Source organism: Bubalus bubalis, chromosome 24 (genome assembly GCF_019923935.1).
Source record: "Bubalus bubalis isolate 160015118507 breed Murrah chromosome 24, NDDB_SH_1, whole genome shotgun sequence".
Classification (NCBI taxonomy): Eukaryota; Metazoa; Chordata; class Mammalia; order Artiodactyla; family Bovidae; genus Bubalus; species Bubalus bubalis.
The window spans coordinates 19,694,188-19,714,887 of record NC_059180.1 but is presented as its reverse complement, the minus strand read 5'-3'; the positions used below and the strand labels follow the sequence as shown (position 1 = coordinate 19,714,887).

Below are 20,700 nucleotides of genomic sequence, written 5' to 3'. Positions count from 1 at the left end.
TCACAAAACTTATGTGGTTCCATGGTTCTTGATCTTTTTGCCACCCTGCAGATACTCAGGAGACAGGACACACTCTCTGTGTAGCAGGCTCATTCAGGATATGATTTTTACTGATTGGGAGGGGATGCACTTATTAATAGTGATCTTCATCTTCATAACAACTCATTTTTTAAGCGCTTACCCTGTGCCATAGACTTAAGTACACTGCATACATCATCATATTATGGGATTCAATTACAGATTAGAACCAAACCATTTGGATTCAAATCTGGGCTCTAAAACTTACAGGCTATGTGACCTTGGGCAAATTACTTGACCTTTCTGAGCCTCATGTATAAAACAGAGAAAATAATGGTACCTTCCATATCGGGTTGTTGTGAGGATTAAATGACTTCATGCTTGTAAAACGTGCACGGGAATGTCTGGAATATAATAAGTGCTCAGTAAGCATCGTCTTACTGATTCCTTTGCAACAACCCAGTGGTGGTGCTGTTACTCTCATCGCACAGGTGAGAAAAATGAGCCTCAGAGACCTGTGTAAACTCTCCCAGCACCAGCTATTCATCAGCATGGGCCTGCCTGACCTCACAGCCTTGTTTTAACCCCTGCCCAAGGAGGGGAGGGAACACAAGGGGACAAAGTGGGATATGCAAGGTTTGGGAGACATAGCCCTGGGAGCCACTCTGCCCCACTTCATCCCCATGTTCTGTTTAAATATGGGGATGTGATGGCCCAGGGAGGGTGAGTTACTCAGTAAGCAAGAGATGGAACCAGAGCAGACCAGACCAGTTTCCATCCAGACATAAGGAAATCCAAATTGTCACCACAATGTGGGCAGGAGCTGAGTCCTGATTCTGTTTTCTCGGGCAGGGCTTATTTTTCGTGCTGATGTTGTCCTGGATCTTCCTTCCAATCTACATCACTGGTCAGGTGAGTCTGAGGGGGCCCAGGTGCTATGGAATAGGAAGATCCTTAGGGAGGGTCAGCCCTGCATTCATCCCTTCCCTCCCAGCAGCATCCCTCTGTCCTGCCAGTGGACATCAGTTACACAGTCCCCAAGAGGTTGCAGCATCAGTGAGCGGTGACTCGTGTATTAATTAGGACAATTAAGAACACTGTCCTTGGTAATTCCCACCTAGTAATGATGGAACATTTTGAGTAATGACATCAAAGATACATGTTGGGTATTCAGAGGCTGGAAGAAATGTGGGCTCAAAAAAAAATTTTTTTTTTGAATGTCAAAACACAAAATCACAGTCTTTTCTGAATGTTTAAGCCTTAACAGATTACTGCTTTCAACACAGACACACACACCCACATGATTCAGTGATTTTTTTTCCTTCCTTTCCACCTAAAACTATAATAATTGAGTTATTTCTGGCTGATGTAATATGTCAAATTTTTTGTTACAAAATAGTAGTGCTTTAGACTTGCTGACAGAGGTAGTTTAAAAAATCACTTCTGCTCTTATTGACAGCTTTCTGTCACACATACCCTCTCGACTTAGTCCTGTTTTAGATATTCTACTAGGCAGACCAAGATCACACAGTATCAGTGTTATTCATCAAGTAATGACTGATTTTAACTTTTTATTATGGAAACTAAAAAATATACAAAGTCGAACTACTTAATGATCAGAAAAATCATTTAAAAAATCACTCTGTACTGGAAATAGTGCAATCTTATGCAAAGGCAGTGAGGTAGGAATAAATAAATTATCTCGCTTGGAGATAATACTGAGTCTAAAAGCATGGCTTTTGGTCGACAGGAAGCCTGGGTCTGCCCAGCCCCTACATGGACAAAATCTCTGAGGCAGAATAACACTAACTAGAAATGAAGATCTCTGGATCAGTGGGTCTTTCTTGAGCACCTTGAATAGGAAGGAGTAAAGGATGGCGGAGATGTAGGTCAGTTTAAAGGTAGGGTGGCCAGATATTTTTAGCTGATGGTTTCTATTTTCTCTGTGAAGTAGAAGATGGTGTCATTTGCTGAGAGTGAGGAAGGAACTTGTGTGGTCGAAGGTTAAGAAGAGGCATGAAGAATTGAAATGATTGCTGTGGTTTGTAATAGAGAAACCTGGGGACTCCCACAGTATCACTGATTGGGGGACTGGGTATCTGTACTGTGAATATCATGCCGTGAAAAGGGCTGAAATTGACAGAATTGTGCTGCTGTGAAAGGATCTCCAGGCTTTATTGCTCAATTAAAAATTCCTGTGGCTCCAGCCGTTCTTTGGTCAACATTTTATTCAAAGGGGAGATGAAGCTGATGTTAGATAATAAATGCCACAGTGCTGAGGAGCAATAAAAAACTACCCAATCCATTTCTATTGGGCAATAAAATAAACACAAAACAGTGATAAGACACAAATGTGGTGCTTAGCAAATTGTTTAAAACGAATACCCAGATCGAGTCACAAAGTGTCATACCCTCCCTCACGTGCCTTTACCAGATAGCAATGTCTTCCTTTCTTTGTGACTTTCACTGAGCTCACTCCCTTACTTTTCTTTATAGTTTTAATTGTGCACACCTAAAGTATATGGTTTAATTTTACTTATTTGGAATGAAATATAGTACATGGAATGGTGGGTAACGTTCTTTCCTTGCGTGTACCTGGTTAATTTCCATTGCTATGTAGTATCCCAGAGTATGATTATACTCCAGTATATTTGTCTCTCCTTTTGTTCACAAGCATTTAGGTTGTTTCTAATGCTAGCCTAGAGGAGAACGTGGCAACCCACTCCAGTAGTCTTGCCTGGAGAACCCCCATGGGCAGAGGAGCCTGGTGGGGACCGTACATGGGGTCACAGAGTCAGACACGACTGAGAGACTAAGCACAGCACAGCAGTGTTAGCCTGTGATGGACAGTGTTGCTGATAACATTTTTAAAAATTACTTATTTATTTTTGGTTGTGCTGGGTCTGCGTTGCTGCACGTGGGCTTTCTCTAGTTGCGCTGAGTGGGGCGTGTTCTTCGCTGCAGTGCCTGGGCTTCTCATTGCGGTGTCTTCTCGTGTTGCAGACCACAGGCTTTAGACTGCAGGCTTAGTAATTGTGGTGCATAGACTTAGCTGCCTCACGGCACGTGGGATCTTCCCAGACCACGAACCCGTGTCCCCTGTGTTGCCAGGTGGATTCTTAATCACTGGACCACCAGGGAAGTCCTGGTAACGTTTTTATACGAGTGTCCTGATGAATATAAACATTATGTTTATGGAGGAAAATCTAACTATAGATGGAATTTCTGGGTCATTGGATGTGTTTATCAAGTTTGGTTGCTGCTGCTGCTGCTGCTGCTAAGTTGCTTCAGTCGTGTCCAACTCTGTGCGACCCCATAGACGGCAGCCCACCAGGCTCCCCCGTCCCTGGGATTCTCCAGGCAAGGACACTGGAGTGGGTTGCCATTTCCTTCTCCAATGCATGAAAGTGAAAAGTGAAAGTGAACTGGCTCAGTCGTGTCCGACTCTTTGCGACCCCATGGACTGTAGCCCACCAGGTTCCTCCATCCATGGGATTTTCCAGGCAAAAGTACTGGAGTGGGGTGCCAAGTTTGGTTAGACATTGCCAAATTTCTTCCCAGAGTAGCTCTCTCAGTTTATACTCCCAGCAGTGGGGCATGCAAATTCCCTTTGTGCCATTGCTCTATGTTCTTGGCAATACTTGGCATTTTCCAGTTTTAAAATCCTTGCCAATTTGGTGACTGTGTAGTTTTCTCCCTGTGCTTTCCATTGGCAATTCTGTTTATATATTTTCTGGCCATTCATTGTCCTCTTCGGGAAAGTAACATGTCTAGGACTTTGGCCAACTTTTCTCTTATGTTCTACAGTTTCTTCTTATTGATAGAAGTTCTTTGTACATTCTGGAAACAAGCTGATTACATGTATTGCAAGTGTCTTTGCCCCCTACTCTGTGGTTTGCATTTTAACTCTTAATGGTATTTTTTGATAAACAGATCTTTTTAAAAGCTATTTTATAAAAAAAAATAATAAAAAATAAAAGCTATTTTATTCAAGTATGGTCGATTTACAACATTGTGTTCATTTCTGCTGTACAGCAAATTGATGCAGTTATACATATATATATATTCTTTCCATATTCTTTTCCATTACGGTTAATCATAGGCTGTTGAATGTAGTTCCCTGTGCTATACAGGAGGACCTTATTGTTTATCCATTCTACAGATGAGTTTGCATCTGCTAACCCCAAATTCCCAATCCATCCCTCCCCCACTCCTCACCCCCTTTGCAACCACAAGCCTGTTCTCTGTCTGAGTCTATTTCAGTTTTGTAGATACGTTCATTTATGTCATATTTTAGATATCAAATATGTTATATTATACAATATTTGTTCTCTCTCTGACTTACTTCACTTAGTATGATAATCTCTAGGTGCATACATGTTGCTGCAAATGGCATTATTTCATTCTTTTTTATGACTGTGTGATATTCCATTGTATACATATATCACATCTTCTTTATCCATTTGTTTGTCGATGGACATCTAGCTTGCTTCCATGTCTTGGCTGTTTTAAATAATACTGCTGTGAACATGGGTTGCATGTGTCTTTTTGAATTATAATCTTTTCTGACATACATGCCCAGGAGTGGGATTGCTGGATTATACAATAACTCTACCTTTACTGTTCTAAGGAAACTCCACTTCCCTTGTGGCTCAGCAGGTAAAGAATCCACCTGCAATGCAGGAGACCTGGGTTCGATCCCTGGAGAAGGGAAAGGCTACCCACTCCAGTATTCTGGCCTGGAGAATTCCATGGACCTCAATTCCATGGGGTCACAAAGAGTCGGACACAACTGGGCAACTTTCACTCACTCAAGGAAGCTGCGTACTGTTTTCCATAGTGAGTGTGCCAATTTACATTGCCATCAATGGTGCAAGAGGGTTCTCTTTAACTGATCTTAATTTTAATGTTGTTCCATTTACCACTTTTCCTTAATTACTGCCTTTTATATCTTATTTTAAAAATATTTTCCTATTCAAAGGTCATAAAGATATTCTCCTATATTACCATCTAGAACTTTTCATTTTTAAGTCAATTATCCACCTAGGATTGACTTTTGTATACCATGTTTTGAGACTAGGATGATGCTAATTTTATCCATCAAGAAAATTATAGACCAATTTTACTTTTGAATATGGAAAATGACTCCTACTGTTTAGAGATCCGCCCTACTCTCCATCCACAGTATACTCCTGTCAGTTCATTCATTTATTCGTTCTTTGAAGAAGGATTTATTGAGCTGTATGCGAACTGTATTCCAGACAGTATTTAACAGTTTCTCATCCTCAACAGGCTCTGCATCACCAGCCTAATGCAAAACTTTCCCCTCTTCTTGTAAAGTTTCCTTTTCCTTTGTGACTTTGTTAGCTCCTATCATCTGTCCAATTCCTACTTTAAGCAACTCTTCCCCCAGGAAGCCCTGTCTGGAGGGCTAACCTTTCTGGTTAGGTTAAGTCTCCTCCTTTGTTTGCTATCATGGCTGTTTTGTATTTGCTTGTGTGATTATCAGATTAATCCACCTCTCCCATTAGACTGTGTCTCTCCCACTATACATTCTCAACATTAGCTGTGGCAACATTTGGGGCAGGCTAATTCTCTTTTTTTTAATATCTATTTATTTGACTGTGTTGGGTCTCAGTTGCCACACATGGGATCTAGTTCCCTGACCAGAGATTGAACCCAGGCCCCCTGCATTGACAACACAGAGTCTTGGCTAATGGAACACCAGGGAAGTCCCTGGACCAGGATAAGTCTTTGCTGTGTGTGTGTATATGCATGTATGAGGGGTGGTCTGTGCATTTTAGGATGTTTTCTCAGCATCCCCTATCTCTATCCACTAGATGACAATTAGTGTTAGTGATAGTCGCTCAGTCGTGCCTGACTCTTTGTGACCCCATGGACTGTAGCCCACCAGGCTCCTCTGTCCATGAGATTTTCCAGGCAAGGATACTGGAGTGGGGTTGCCATTTCCTTCTCCAGGGGATCTTCCCAACCCAGGGATCGAACCCGGGTCTCCTGCACTGCAGGCAGATTTTTTACCGACTGAGCTACAACTAGATGACAATGGCACCCTTCAAATTGTGGCAGCCACAGCGTCTCCAGACATTGCCACATGTTCCCTGGGGAGATAGGAAATCTTCTTCTTTCCATTGAGGGCCACTGCACTAGACTGCGTGTCTCTCCCATTAGATCGTAAGCTCCAGGAGGGCAGGAACCAGTTTTGGTTTCTCTCAGTGTGTAGAATAAGGTCTGGGGACTTCCTTGGTGGTCCAGGGGTTTAGAATCTGCTTGCCAGTGCAGAGAACATGGGTTTGATCCCTGGTCGAGGAAGATGCCATGTGCCACAGGGCAACTAAGCCTGTGGGCCACAACTACTAAGCCTGCACACTTAGAGACCATACGCTGCAACAAGAGATGCCGCTGCAATCAAAAGCCTGCACACGCGGCAGCAAAGACCCAGGGCAGCCAAAAGTAAGTAGTGTCTGATACATAATGGATACTTGAAAAATATTTGTTGAAGCTACTCAGTAGCAGGGTCCATGATTTCAGAAGGAATCAAAAGGCAGGATGAGCTGACATTCAAAAGAAGAGGCACCATTTAGGGACTGAAAATCTCAGTCAAGTGCCAAAGCCAGGGTCATCAGGCTGAGCAATGAGATGGTGGAATTGATGAAAACTTTAGGGATTGGAGGTGAATGGAGTCCTGGAGATGATGAGGTTTGGATGCTGGCCAGAGAAATGAGTTGTTGAGGTAGAAATGCCTGTCTGTTGTTGGGGCTAAGACACTGTACAAGGTGTCCCATGTAGGTTCTCTGCACTGTCCTTGAAACTGCTTCCAGACTGGAGGAAAGCCTAGAAAGAGGGCGAGACCACAAAGGAACTGAAATTCTCATTGGCTGCTGAACAGGGTTCTGGGGAGGGTTGGGGTGAGCGGAGGTTGCTATGACTGATGACATGGCTTTCTGAGGAAGAGGGAGGGGTTTCCCATGAGGATGGAGTGTGGCGGTCTGGATCTGATTCAAGGGAGAGTAAGACAGATGCTGACGTCCTCTCGCCACCCTCCATCCTCAGAAGATGAGGAGCCCCCAGAGCATGGAGCTCAGGAGGTCCTCTCTCGGGGCAGCTGTCATTGGCTGTGTTTATTTCCTGTTAATGTTCACCCAGCAACACTCATAGGGTGGTTCCTGTGTCAACAGTCATTCACATCTCTGTCTCTCAACCTTGTTTTCTTCCAAATTGCCTTCTCAGCCACTTTACGACAAACAGCCTGGGTGCTGCCTCCCATCTGTCAGCTAGCATCACGTTTCTCCCCAGAGTCTGATTTCTAGATACCAGTGCCGCTCACTTTCTGATGACTTTCATGCCTCCTTCCTCTCTTAGCTCATTAGAAACTTCCTGCATGTAGCAGGCTGTACAGCTCTCTGTAGATCGAAATGGAGGTCAATTGATAATAAAGGCTGTCAGCCAAGGATAGGAATGTCGCTCTCCAGCAAGACCAGCTGATGGTTGTCATTCACAGACCAGAGAGTGAATCCGCTTGAGCAGCATCATCCTTAGTCCACCTATCTGAATGGGCCAAAGCTTTCATGCGCTCTCTCTAATTAGCTCTGACACCATCACCAGAGGGCTTCCCAGGTGGCTCAGTAGTAAAGAATCCGCCTGCCAAGCAGGAGATGTCGGTTTGATCCTGGAGTCAGGAAGATCCCCTGGAGAAGGAGATGGCAACCCACTCCAGTATTCTTGCTTGGGAAATCCTATGGACAGAGGAGTCTGGTGGGCTACAGTCCATGGGGTCGAAAAAGAGTCGGACACGACATAGCAACTAACGAACAACCACAAACTGTCACCAAGAGTGTGTCCATTCAGTACGGTTTGACTGAATCCCTCTGTGTGTTATTCCCTGATAGTGTCAGACTTTAGTGGCATGTGCTTCAGGAAAAACCCCTGTTTGCCTTGCAACAAATCAGAAGGTTGAGACAAGACATTCACCGGGGTCAGAACCCCTAAATGCCCTTTCAGGGATGGGGGAGGGAAGAGATACTTTTCAAGTTTTCAAAATTTCAAGGTGTTCATTTATTTACTTCTATGGGCTTACCTGGTGGCTCAGTCGGTAAAGAATCTGCCTGCAATGTGGGAGACCTGGGTTTGTATTGGGAAGATCCCCTGGAGGAGGGCATGGCAACCCTCTCGAGTATTCTTGCCTGGAGAATCCCCGTGGACAGAGGAGCCTGGCGGGGGTGCAGTCGATGGGGTCACAAAGAGTTGGACGCAACTGAGCACATACATATTTATTTCTAGAGTTCAATTTTTTGGCCAGTATTTTATTATGAAAAGATTTTCAAACATACATTAATGTTGAAATAATTTTACACTGTACACCCTTATAGTCTTGAATACCCAGGTTTTACTATTAACAATTTGGCATTCTTTTTTTTTTTAATTTATTAATTTAGCTGCATTGGGTCTTCATTGTGGCAGGCAGGATCTTTAGTTGCAGCATGCAAACCCTTAACTGCGGCAATGTGGGACCTAGTTCCCAGACCAGGGATCGAACACAGGTCCACTGCATAGCCACTGGAGCACCAGGGAAGTCTCAGTTTATCATTCTTAAATCAAGTCTGGCCATCCAGTTTCTCCCAGTCTCCCCTCCGAGCTTCTTCTGCCTTCGCATCTGACCGTGGGATGGATGGTTGGCCGTCTGTCAGCTCATGTTTGGGTACCCATTAGTCTCCTCCTTGGATTAGACTGGGAAACATCCAAGCAGCAGCAGCCTGGAAGAGGGGCTGCAAAGATTTCTGTGAATATAATCAGCACTCTGTCCTTCTCCATCCGAGATCTAGGTTCTCATGGAAGAAAAGTTTTTGGTTTGAGGTTCTTTTGTCCAGACACAGCATCCTCTGAACCCAAGTCTGGGGGTACAGTGAGGAGATTGGGAAAGGACATGCCATCCCCCAAGAAAAGTATCACCCAAATAATGGTTCTCATCAGCATGACCCAGCCCCTGGGGTGCCCCATATGGCAAGGACAGCCAGCCTGGGACCACCCATCTGGACCATGGGCGAGCCGCTCACTCAGTGCTGCCCTGGTCTCTCTGCTGTCTTCGGAATGTGCACATTTTGCTTTTAGGATTCTGTGTTCCTGGTAACCTGGTTAACAGTTTAGAACAATTTCCCCAAAGTTTAGAGCAAGGACAAATGGAGATTGTTGAGATGATTTTATGCATTAGATATGGAACCAACGACACTGAATCATCTAGAGAAGTTATCGCCTCCTCCATTGTCTTCAATGAGCTCAAGGGTAATGTATCATGTTGGGGTTAGTGTGCTTTTAACATCTGTCCAACACTTTTCTGATGACTTTTTTTTTTTAAAGAGTAGGTTCCAGGCCCAGGGTTTTTGGTATGCAAGAGGAAGGCACCAGAAATGAAGAGAACATAAATGAGTTATTTTATTATCAATGTGTATATTTTTGCTGGTTCCCTTAAGTTTAGGATTGATTTTTCCATTTCACAGTAGTGATTTGCATTGTTATTTATAGATGTGAGTGTGTGTGTGTGTTCAGTTGTGTCTGGATTCCTTGAGACCCCATGGACTGTAGCCCACCAGGCTCCTCTGTCCATGGGATTGTCTAGGCAAGAATAAAGAATACTGGAGTGGGTTGCAATTTCCTTCTCTTTTTAGATGTTTATTTAAATGTAAACATGATAAAGCAATTATCCTTCAATTTAAAAAATAAATAAATATAAAAAAATAAACATGAGTTGGTTTAAAGAAAAACATTGTTTTATAGTAACATTTATAAGTTTTATAAAATAACATTAATAACACAAATGGCAAAAATTGGGATAGGATATACATTTGGCATATATGATAGTTAAGTACATAGCTCTTCACAGAACCCCAATTCATCCTCACCCCACCCTTTGGTCCCCATTTTCTCCTCCCTCTTAAGTCTCCCACTGAGAATCCCAAGAAGACCATCTGTGCTTCTGAGTTTGGGGAGGAGGGGGAGGAAGGGCTGCTGGGTGGCAAAAGCTCAGCTCTGGTCCCCAGGTCACCACGATGCCAGAGTACCTACGGAAACGTTTTGGTGGCAACAGGATTCCCATCATCCTGGCTGTGCTCTACCTGTTTATCTACATCTTCACCAAGATCTCGGTAAGACGGGGACGCAGCGGGTGAGAAGCTCATTACAGCCCATTGCTTGTGGCATCCGCTGCCCATCCATGTTCTTCTCTTATTGAGGAAGCTTCTGGGAGGTTCTAGGAAGATGGGAGGGGTGGGGGCAAAGGGCAAGCAGGGGCGGAGGAAGTATGGGGAAAAGGTGGAGAGGACTCCTCCCTTGTCTCCTGCCAAAGCTTCTTCAGCAACATCTCAGGATGGCACCCGACACTGAATGGGACTCTGAGAGCCCTAGGGTGAGTCTGTCATTTTCCTCCTGGGATCAGGCAGTTATCAGCTATGAGTCATATGTGCTGGCAGCCATTCAACCTGTCCCACCCTGACCTTTGGATAGGCAGATCTCCTGGAAAGCGGCCAAGAGCAGATGCTTGGCAATCTCCAGGAGGTGCGGCTCGGCCTGACTCACAAGGATGCCATCTTCTCTTCAATCTGGAACTGGGGGAGACCTTGTCCGATGTGAGGCGTCTAAGGGCGGGGTATAGGCATTCCATTCAATTCAAACAACAATAACTGACTCTGCCAGCTCCAGATGTGAAAGAAAGACTTAGAAGGACAACACTTGCTCTCATCCTGGTGGGAATCTACAGATGTGGGGAAGCCTTCCCAAGGGAAGTTACGTGTGAGAACGATGCTGAGAAAATATAGAGAAAGAGGAATTGGCATTCCAGATAGATGGACAGAACATGCAAGTTTGACTTGTTAGGGAAACAGTGTGTATTTCAGCATGCCTAGGGGACTGGGAGCATGAAGTGAGTAAAGGAAATGAAATCAAGTGGCAGACAAACTGTGAAGCACCTGGCATAGAGCTCTAACTTATTTGGACATTATCTGAGGGGCTCTTGAGAGTCCCTTGGACAGAAGGAGATCAAACTAGTCAATCCTCAAGGAATACTCATTGGGAGGACTGATGATGAAGCTGAAGCATCAATACTTTGGCCACCTGATGCAAAGAGCCGACTCATTGGAAAAGACCTTGATGTTGGGAAAGATTGAGGGCAGGAGGAGAAGTGGGCAACAGAGGATGAGATGGTTTGATGGCATCACTGACTCAATGGACATGAGTTTGAGTAAACTCTGGAAGATAGCGAAGAACAGGGAAGCCTGGTGTGCTGCAGTTCGTGGGGTTGCAAAGAGTCGGACAGAACTTAGCAATTGAACAACAATCTTGGGACAGGTAGGGAGCCACTGAAGAATTTTGATGAGGAGGAGAGGATGAGATGATCATGACGGGGTTTGATAAGGCTGCAGTGTTGAGGATGAAGTGTAAGCAGATCAAGAAGAGAAGCAGGAAGACCACTGAGGAACCTGTATTAGCCTAGTGAAGGGATCTCAAACATAATCACCCATAGGGTTCCCATTTGAGACCCTTGATCTGGGAAGAGATGGGTGAAGAAAGGATAACATATGATGTTTCTGTGTTTCTCAGAATTAAGGCTAGGGCCTGAACCTGGGGAAATTGTGCTAAAATGTCCATTCTTTCATACACCCATCAACTTCTCTCCAGGTGGACATGTATGCAGGCGCCATCTTCATTCAGCAGTCTTTGCATGTAAATCTCTACTTGGCCATAGTTGGGTTGCTGGCCGTCACAGCTCTATACACCATTGCAGGTACGACTGGACAAGGGGTGCTGCTAGGAGAGGTGGTGGGCAGGGGCTGTGGTCCATCTGTTCCAGTATGCTAAGACCTTGTCTTTATGAACTCTTAATCTGTTACCCTGGAAGATATGATTTCTCTTGGCCATTGTCCAAAGGAAAAAGATTGTCTGATGGAAGGGAGGATTTCAAACTTTACCATACCTGCATAAAGCTATTTTCCATTTATTTCTTTAAGAACTTTTCCTTAGAACCTACTAAATGCTGAGCAGGTGTATTCACAAGCACAGTGCACAGCTGGATCACAAACCACTGCAATTTTGGAGCCTGAGGCTCGTCTTTTCCCCCAAGACTTGCATCCCAGAAGAGTGGCTGGTGGGGATCAGGGGGCCTTGATGTGTATCTGCTTTTTCTTTTTTATAATATTTATTTATCTGACTGTGCTTGGTCTTTGCTGTTGCACAGGGGTTTTCTCTAGTTGTGGTTACTCTCCAGTTTCGGTGCGTGGGCTTCTCATTGTGGTGGCTTCTCTCGTTGTGGAGAAAAGGCTCTAGGGTGAGAGGGCTTCAGTAGCTGTGGCACACGGGCTTAGTTGCTCTGCAGCATGTGGGATCTTCCTGGACCAGGGATCGAACCCGTGTTCTCTGTGCTGGCAGGCAGATTCTTATCCACTGGGCCACCAGGGAAGTCCTGGACTGGGCTTCTTAAAGAAGTATAGTAGTCTTAGGACAACACAAGAACAAGAGCAGGGGCTGCAGGGGCCCCTTGAGGCCCAGGCTTGAAGCTCCATAATATCCCCCTCCACCATATCTATTGGTTAAAGCAAGCCATTTGGCCAAGCCAATTTAAGAGGAAGAGAAATCAACTTCACCTCAATATGAAAGGAGCAGCAAAGCTACATGACAAAATGGGCAGGCACATGAGAAATGGATACTGTTGTGGCCACCTTTGCAAAGAGTCAACACTAAGACCTCTGTCCCATCAGGTCCTGAATTTCAAAGTTTCCTCTGCCACCACTCAGAATAACTCCTCTCCATCAGAGTACCTGACTGTCACCTCCGTGCTCATCTTCCCTCTAGGTGGCCTGGCAGCTGTGATCTACACGGATGCTCTACAGACTCTGATCATGCTTATAGGAGCGCTCATCCTGATGGGCTACAGTAAGTGGGGTCCCAGGGTCATTTGGGTGGATGACAACACCTCTCTCAAGAAGGGACATCTGCTTTCTTCACAGTTTCAAACCCAGCTGGGGATTCCTGCTTGAGGCATTTGTTATTTTAGCTGGAAGAGAACTGTGCTGATCATGGAAATTTAACTGTTTCTTAAGGAAAAATTAATAGAACTTCTTATACTGGTGTGGATAAATAACTAAATAACAAAGTAAAAGGAAGTAAAGGAATCGTTCTTCCTTACAGGAAAATTCCAATTAATAAATGCAGGTGGGGTGAGGGAAATAGAATAACACCATTAGAACACCATAGTAATAACCGCTACAGGCAAAAGCCAACGATAAATGCTGAAGTTAGCAAGTGAAAGTTTATGAAGAAATAGCGTATTTGCTTGGTCTCGAAGCATCACATCCAAAATATTTGTTAATTACAAGGGGACATACATCCACTTTACAGTGGAGAAGCATGGCACCACTGTACTAAATGATCAAGATATAGTAACTGATAACACAATAATCAGATGTACCCATATGTAGCTCCTGATATGGTCACTGAGGACACAACCACCTCTGTGCCATTCTTGCTGAAATATACACCCTCAACTTCATCGTTTATAAACATCAGACAAATTGAGGGACATTTTACAAACTACAATGATCAGTATTCTTCAAAGCATCAGGGGCATGAAAAATAAAGACAGACTGAGGAACTACAAAGAGAGGAGGAAAATAAAGGGACACAACAAATAAACACAGTGTAGGATCCTGAACTAAACTTCCAGAAGAGTAAAAGAACATGAGCGGTGCGATCGGAACAGCTTCTATTGTGATTAATAGTAATGCACCCATGTTAATTTCTTAGTTTCCATAATACTAGGAGAAGGGTGTATGGAAACTCTGTGTGCTACTTATACAACTCTTCTGTATAATTATCTCAAAATTAAAAGTTCAAAAATTAATAAGTATTAAAACCCTTGTGATCCGGATGTGCTATCATTTAATGCTCACAGCAACCCAATGGTATTGGTATTACTGTTGTTCCCTTTGTTGGATGAGAAAATTAGGGCACCAGCTGTCAGAAAAGCTGCCCAATGTCACAAAGCTAGAATTCAAAGCCAGGATTCAAGCCCCAGTCAGACTGACCTCTGATCTCACCCTCTTCCTTCCCTATCACACTGGCTGGTGATAAGAGTAGGGAGATAATGTGGGTAATAACTTTATTGGGAAGAGCCTAGGAGCAGGAGTCAAAGAGTGTAGGCAAGAATTTTTACCTTAACTTTGTGTCTTTCTGCACAGTTATGCAGAATGTTGTGCATGTGTTACTTTTACCTTTCAAACAAAATTTTTTAAAAATCATGGAATAATAAATTAGTTTCACACACACACACACAAAAACAGCAATAAGACTTGCTTATTATAAACTGTAGCAGGAAATGTTCTGGACCTTTATGAAGAAGAAAAACTTCACTGGTTTATATAAAGAAGAAAACAAATGAGTAATAAATATATAAAAACACATGTTCAGCCTCACTAGATAAATGTTGAATGTGGTTGCTATCACAACATTTTGAACCTTACAGGGCCACATAAGTGACTCATAACACTCTCGGGTTTTGGAGGCAAAAGAGCCAAAAGATAGACCTTCACATGGTTTGCTATTTAGCCAACTTCCTGATCTTTCTTCCTAAATATGGGGTCTCAATGAGGAAGTTCCACTACTTAATTCATTATGATCAGTCAGGAGAGAGATTACCGATCTACCTTCGGCAACCTTCCTCATTCTACTATATCTAGCAGACTTTCTCCTAAGGTATCTGCAGGTTTTTAAATGTGGAAAATTGATTGACAATATCTGCATGGTTTTCTTTCTTCCTTTTTTTTAATCATAAAGCTTATTTTATTTTTTAGAATTAATCTTTATTGGAATATAGTTGATTTACTATGCTGTGTGAGTTTCTGCTGTATAGCAAAATCAATCAGTCATATATATATATATATATATATATATATAATATATATGTATATCCACTCTTTTTAAGACTCTTTTCCCATGTAAATTATTACAGAATATTTAGGAGAGTTGCCTGTGCTATGCAGTAGGTTCTTTTTAGTGATCTATTTAATATATAGTAATTTGTGTATGTCAATTCGAATCCCCTTGTTTATCATGGTTTTATTTCTGTGCCTTTAAAAATTTATTTATTTATTTATTGGTTGTGCTGGGTCTTCATTGCTGTGTGGGCTTTTCTGTAGTTCCAGTGAGGGGGGCTACTTTCTAATTGTGGTATGCTGGCTTCTCATTGCAGTGGTTTCTCTTGTTTCTGAGCACAGGCCCTAGGGTGCACAGGCTTCAGCAGTTGTGGTGTGAGGGCTCAGTAGTTGTGGTTTCTGGGCTCTAGAGCACAGCCTAAATAGTTGTAGTGAAAGGGCTTAGTTGCCCTGTGGCATGTGGAATCTTTCCAGACCAGGAATCTAACTCATGTCTCCTGCATTGGCAGGTGAATTCTTTACCACTGGGTCACCAGGAAGGTCCTGTTTTTGTGCTCTGAATTCTGTTCCATTGGTCTACAGGACTGCTTTTTCCTAATATCATACTGTTTTGCTTCCAGCTTTGATCTTTCTCAAGGTTGCTTTGGCTATTCAGGATCTTTTGTGGTTCCATGTAAATGCTAGGATTGTTTTTTTTTTTTTTTGTTTTCTTTTCTTTCTTCTATTTCTGTGAAAAATGCCATTGAAATTTAGATAGGGATTTCATTGCATCTGTGGATCACATTGAGTAGTATGGACATTTTAACAATCTTGATCTTCCAGTCCATTTAACATGGAATATCTGTCCACTTATTTGGGTCTTCTTCAATTTCTTTTATCACTCTTATTTATTGTTTTCAGTGTACAGATCTTTTCACCTCCTTGATTAAACTGATTGCTATTTTATTCTTTTAGATGCAATTAGAAACAATATTGCTTTCTTTTCATTGAAGTATAGTCAATTTACAGTATTGTATTAGTTTGAGGTGTAAATATATATATGTGTGTATATATATTCAGATTCTTTTCCATTATAGATTATAAATTATTTAATATAGTGCCCTGTGCTATACAGTAAATCTATGTTGTTTATTTCATATGTAGTAATGTGTATGGTACTATTTTCTGAATATCTCTTTCCGATAGTATCTGCTTATGTGTTTAGTTGCTCAGTTGTGTCCAGCTTTTTGTGACCCCATGGACTGTAGCCCACCAGGCTCCTTCCTTCCATGGGCATTTTCCAGGCAAGAACACTGGAGTGGGTGGCCATGCCCTTCTCCAGGGGATGTTCCCAACCCAGGGATCAAACCCAGGTCTCCCACATCGCAGGCGTATTCTTTACTGTCTAAGCCACCACTATGTCTAAGCCTGAATAATATATAGAAACACAATTGATTATTGCATATTGATTTTGTATTCTGCAGCTTTACTAGATTCATTCATTTATTAGTTTTAACTGTTTTTGGTGGAATCTTTAGGATTTTTTATATATAATATATTATCAGCAAACAGGGACAACTTATTTTTAAATATTAGAGATTTTTCTGATATATTTCTGTTATTATTTTTTTGTCTAATTCCATTACAATAATAGAATATATTTTGTATGATGTTATTTCTTATTAATTTATTGAGGTTTGTTTTATGGCCAGAAACATTGCCTATTTTGATGAGCCTTCCAAGAGTACTTGAGAAGAATATGTATTCTGCTATTGTTGGGTGTAGTGCTTTATAAATCTCAATTGGGTCAACTTGGTTGATAGTGTATAAATCTTCTTTATCTGTATAAATATTTTTGTCTTATTTTTCCATCAACCACTAAAAAGGGGGTATTGAGGTCTCCAACTATAATTGTTGACTTCTTTCTCTTCTTAGGATTGTTATGAGCTCTTGGTGAACTGACCTCCTTATCATTATGTGGTATTCCTGTCTATCCTTGGCTGTATTCTTTGTTCTGGAGTCTAATTTGTCTAATATTAATATAGTCTGTCTAGCTTTCTCTTGACTTGAATGGTATATATTCAAGGTCCAATTACTGATAACTGGACCACAAATAATTATACTTCCCTCCTACTACCACAAAATAATTTTTCAGGGAAAAAAGCATACAAAAATTTATCATCAAAAATATTTTCCCTCCAGTAGCCACTGTTTACCACACTCTTCCACAAAAATAAGCCAGGCTGCAGGTTACATATCATTCTTAGCCAAATGGTAACACCAACCCCTTCTCTTCCATACCAAGAAACAAACAGACAAAAAATACCCAAGAAAAGAAATGAAACAAAAAAGACAAACACAATCTTCCAGAACGTAATCCAGTGAGAGCAATGTTATTTGGGGGATAACCTTGAATCCTTTCGATTAATATAACGAAGCAAATTATCTGCAAACTACAGTGCTTTATTATTTTTTACAGACAACTCATGTTTGTGCCAGATGCTATGCATTTTATATGCGGAATCTCACTTAGTCCTTGCTTCAGTGCTGTGAGGTTGGCACTTTATTATTCCCACTCGCAGATGAAAAACTGAATCTCAGATGGAGAAATGACTTTCTCAAGGCCATAGGTTACTTGGACCACTCTTGAAATACCATAAATTGGGATAGCTGAGAAGAAGTTTAGAGGTGAATGTATATTTCCTTAAGGCAGAGTTTATTAACTTGGGGTTCATGGACAGAAGGTACAGGTTTTGTGAACCTTGGATGGGAAAGAAATCCATCTGTTTTCACAAATCTATCAGTGACATTTAGCATCTTTCAGTTATTAGCATAGGCAGCTCCCCACAGGGAAATTAGCAATATCTGTGACTTTGAAACCAAAATATAACCCTGATGTTTTTATCCAAATGTTTTTATAATTGCTGCTGATGTGTTGAAACACTGTCTGTGTCCATGGTTACTTTAAAACTAGATTGTTATTTGACCCACTGTGGAGTCTTTGTATTTAATGGTGCAAATAAATAAATTACTATGTCTTAGTTCTTATGGTTTGATGAGTGCCTTCGATGTATTCGGCTTCCTTTATAATTGATGTATTTTGTATTAAGAGGAAATGGCAACCTACTCCAACATTCTCGTCTGGGAAATCCCATAGACAGAGGTGCCTGGCGGACTATAGTCCACGGAGTCGCAAGAGTCAGACACAACTTAGCGACTAAGAGACAATTTTGTATTATATATTTAGAAATATTATTCTAAGAAGCAATCCATAGTCACTACCAAAGGCATTAAAAAATGTTTTTTTAAAATAGGAGGCTAAGAAGCTCTAAGTCAATTAACTTTGCTGTGGTTCTAAGTAGGATTTCACCAATCTCCAACCATCCCCTCATGAGCTGCTGTGGATCAATCTGAGTTCCTGGCAAATTTGGGCTTCCTCTCAATTCTAGGTTTCGCTGCAGTTGGTGGGTTGAAAGGCTTGGAGGAGAAATATTTCTTGGCCATGGCTAGCAACCGGAGCAGGAACAGCAGCTGCGGGTTGCCCCGGGAAGATGCCTTCCATATTTTCCGAGACCCAGTGACATCTGATCTCCCGTGGCCCGGGATCCTATTTGGAATGTCCATCCCGTCTCTCTGGTATTGGTGCACGGATCAGGTACAGGGCAGCAGGCTGAGCCCCTGGAATGCTTCCTTGGGTTGTCTAGAAGCTGGGTTTTTGTCCTTCCCCTATCTGTTCTCTTATTTCTCTACTGCTCTACACCTTATCTGGTTATTCTTGCTCATATGGCAAATCTGAAGCTGCTGCTTTTTGCAAAGGGAAAACTTGATACATCCTGCTGAATGTCTGGAAAGACCCAGTAAGCAAAAGCGATGATATATTTTAAATGGAGGTTTTAGCTGACATTGGTATTATTTGCTCCACAAATACTGTACCAGCTGCTTGGAAGTCACAGGTAAACAAGGACACTCGGTCCTTGTAGAACTCACTTTCTTCTGACAGAAGTAGATGGCAGTAAATAAATAAATGGAACATTACAAGGTGATAACTGGCATTAAAAAAAAAAAAAAAAAAGGAGGTTGAGAGTGTGAGAATGACATTTTAAAATACGATGGTCAGGAGAATCATGGTTGAGAAGTGACCTTTGGGCAAAGGAGGAGAGCACGTGGGTTCTGGTGATTGTCAAGGAAGAGAGTTTGGGGCAGAGGGACCCACCAAAGCCAATCCCTTAAAGCAAATATATAACTGGTGTAAAAAAAAGAAATTAGAAAGCAAAAGACACTGCTGTGGGTAAAATAAGCCTTTTGTGTTGAAAGGTGGGGTGGGGATAGAATCCGTATTTGCATTTGCTTGTATTTGCTGAAGAGCTTCCCAGGTGGTGCTAGTGGTAAAGAACCCACCTGCCAACGCAGGAGACATAAGAGACGCTGGTTCGATCCCTGGGTTGGGAAGATCCCCTGGAGGAGGAGATGGCAGCCCCACTAGTATTCATGCCTGGAGAATTCCATGGACAGAGGAGCCTGGTGGGCTGCAGTCCATAGGGTTGCAAAGAGCCAGACACAACTGAGCGACTGAAAGAGCACAGGCGCAGAGGTGAATGTGCTGAAGGAAACTCCAGATGGATTACCTAAAACTGAGGGCGATTACTTCCCGGGGTAGGTGTGCCAGGAAGGACGGGAGCCATTTCACTGCACACCGGTTTATACTTTCTCAGATTTCAAGCCCGTGAATATGTCATCTGTTGAAATCGGTTTTTCCATTACATTAAAGATCAGCAATCTGTGTGCCATTTTGGAAGCTGTATTTCATATTCAGAGCTGATGAGACTTTAACCAAAATAATGATCATGGAGCTGGGCCACTGAATTGGTGCAGGAGGCACTGCAGAGAGTGAACCTCGGTCACCCCATGGGTGAGAACGCCTCTGAGTGAAGAGCTAAAACCCAAGCCAGAGATGGGTACAATGTTGCCCCTTTAGAAAATCACTCTCCCCTCTTGACCCCCTCCCCTGATCTTTTCCTTAGCAAATATTGGCTGGAGAGTTCAGCCAATAGTCAGCCCATCTGAACTGGGCAGGAGACAGTTCAGATGCAGGCTAAGAGCCTGGGCTTTCTAAACCTTAACAGGCTTGGACTCAAGTTCAGGTGGCATAACTTTGTTTAATATCTTCAGCCTCTGTTTTCTCATTAGTGGGATTACTGATAATTGTAAAAGAGAGAAGCACTGGGAATTTGCTTATAGTCCTTTCTGTTGCAGGGGCATTTAATAAACTGTTAAAATCATTTACATTTTTGCTATGGTTTTATGCTACTGCTCTTGACACAGGTCACCAGCTTATATTTATTAATCAATACGAATATTTCCTTGAGATGCCTCACCCCCTTACTAGCTGGGATTTCAGTGTACATCCCTTGAAGCCCACCTTCGACCCACCTCGTATTGTTCAAGAGCCTGGGGACTTAATCCAGGATGACTCGATCATCTTCCGGATGCCAGGGAGGGCTAGAGGGCCCAGAAAATCAAGCCTTCTTTGGATCCCACAGCTCTTGGTCTTGTTGCTGCTGAGCTGGATTCTGTGGCCCCCAAAGGCTGTGTTATGTGTTAGTTCCTTGCGCTGGTGCTGCCCTAGGAGAAGCACATGTTTGGTCAGCTCTGTGTGTAGCTCACTTTAGAGCAGAAGAAAGGCAAAGTGGCATGCATGGTGCACTGATTGAGAGCGTGTTTTAGATCTTTCTGTGCAGAGACAGAAGGGCAAATCACAATCCATAATGAC

General features: G+C 42.5%; 1 protein-coding gene across 2 annotated transcripts in view; it reads left to right on the top strand.

Annotated features, from left to right (window-relative positions):
- Positions 1–20,700, top strand: part of SLC5A11 (solute carrier family 5 member 11) — a 57,133-nt gene that overhangs the window by 20,693 nt on the left and 15,740 nt on the right. For both annotated transcript variants that reach the window (XM_006071149.4, XM_025274625.3), the window contains 5 exons: positions 871–930; positions 10,071–10,175; positions 11,704–11,809; positions 12,874–12,954; positions 18,380–18,585. In XM_006071149.4, the coding sequence (XP_006071211.4) occupies positions 871–930; positions 10,071–10,175; positions 11,704–11,809; positions 12,874–12,954; positions 18,380–18,585 (558 nt within the window). The remainder of the gene's footprint in view (positions 1–870; positions 931–10,070; positions 10,176–11,703; positions 11,810–12,873; positions 12,955–18,379; positions 18,586–20,700) is intronic.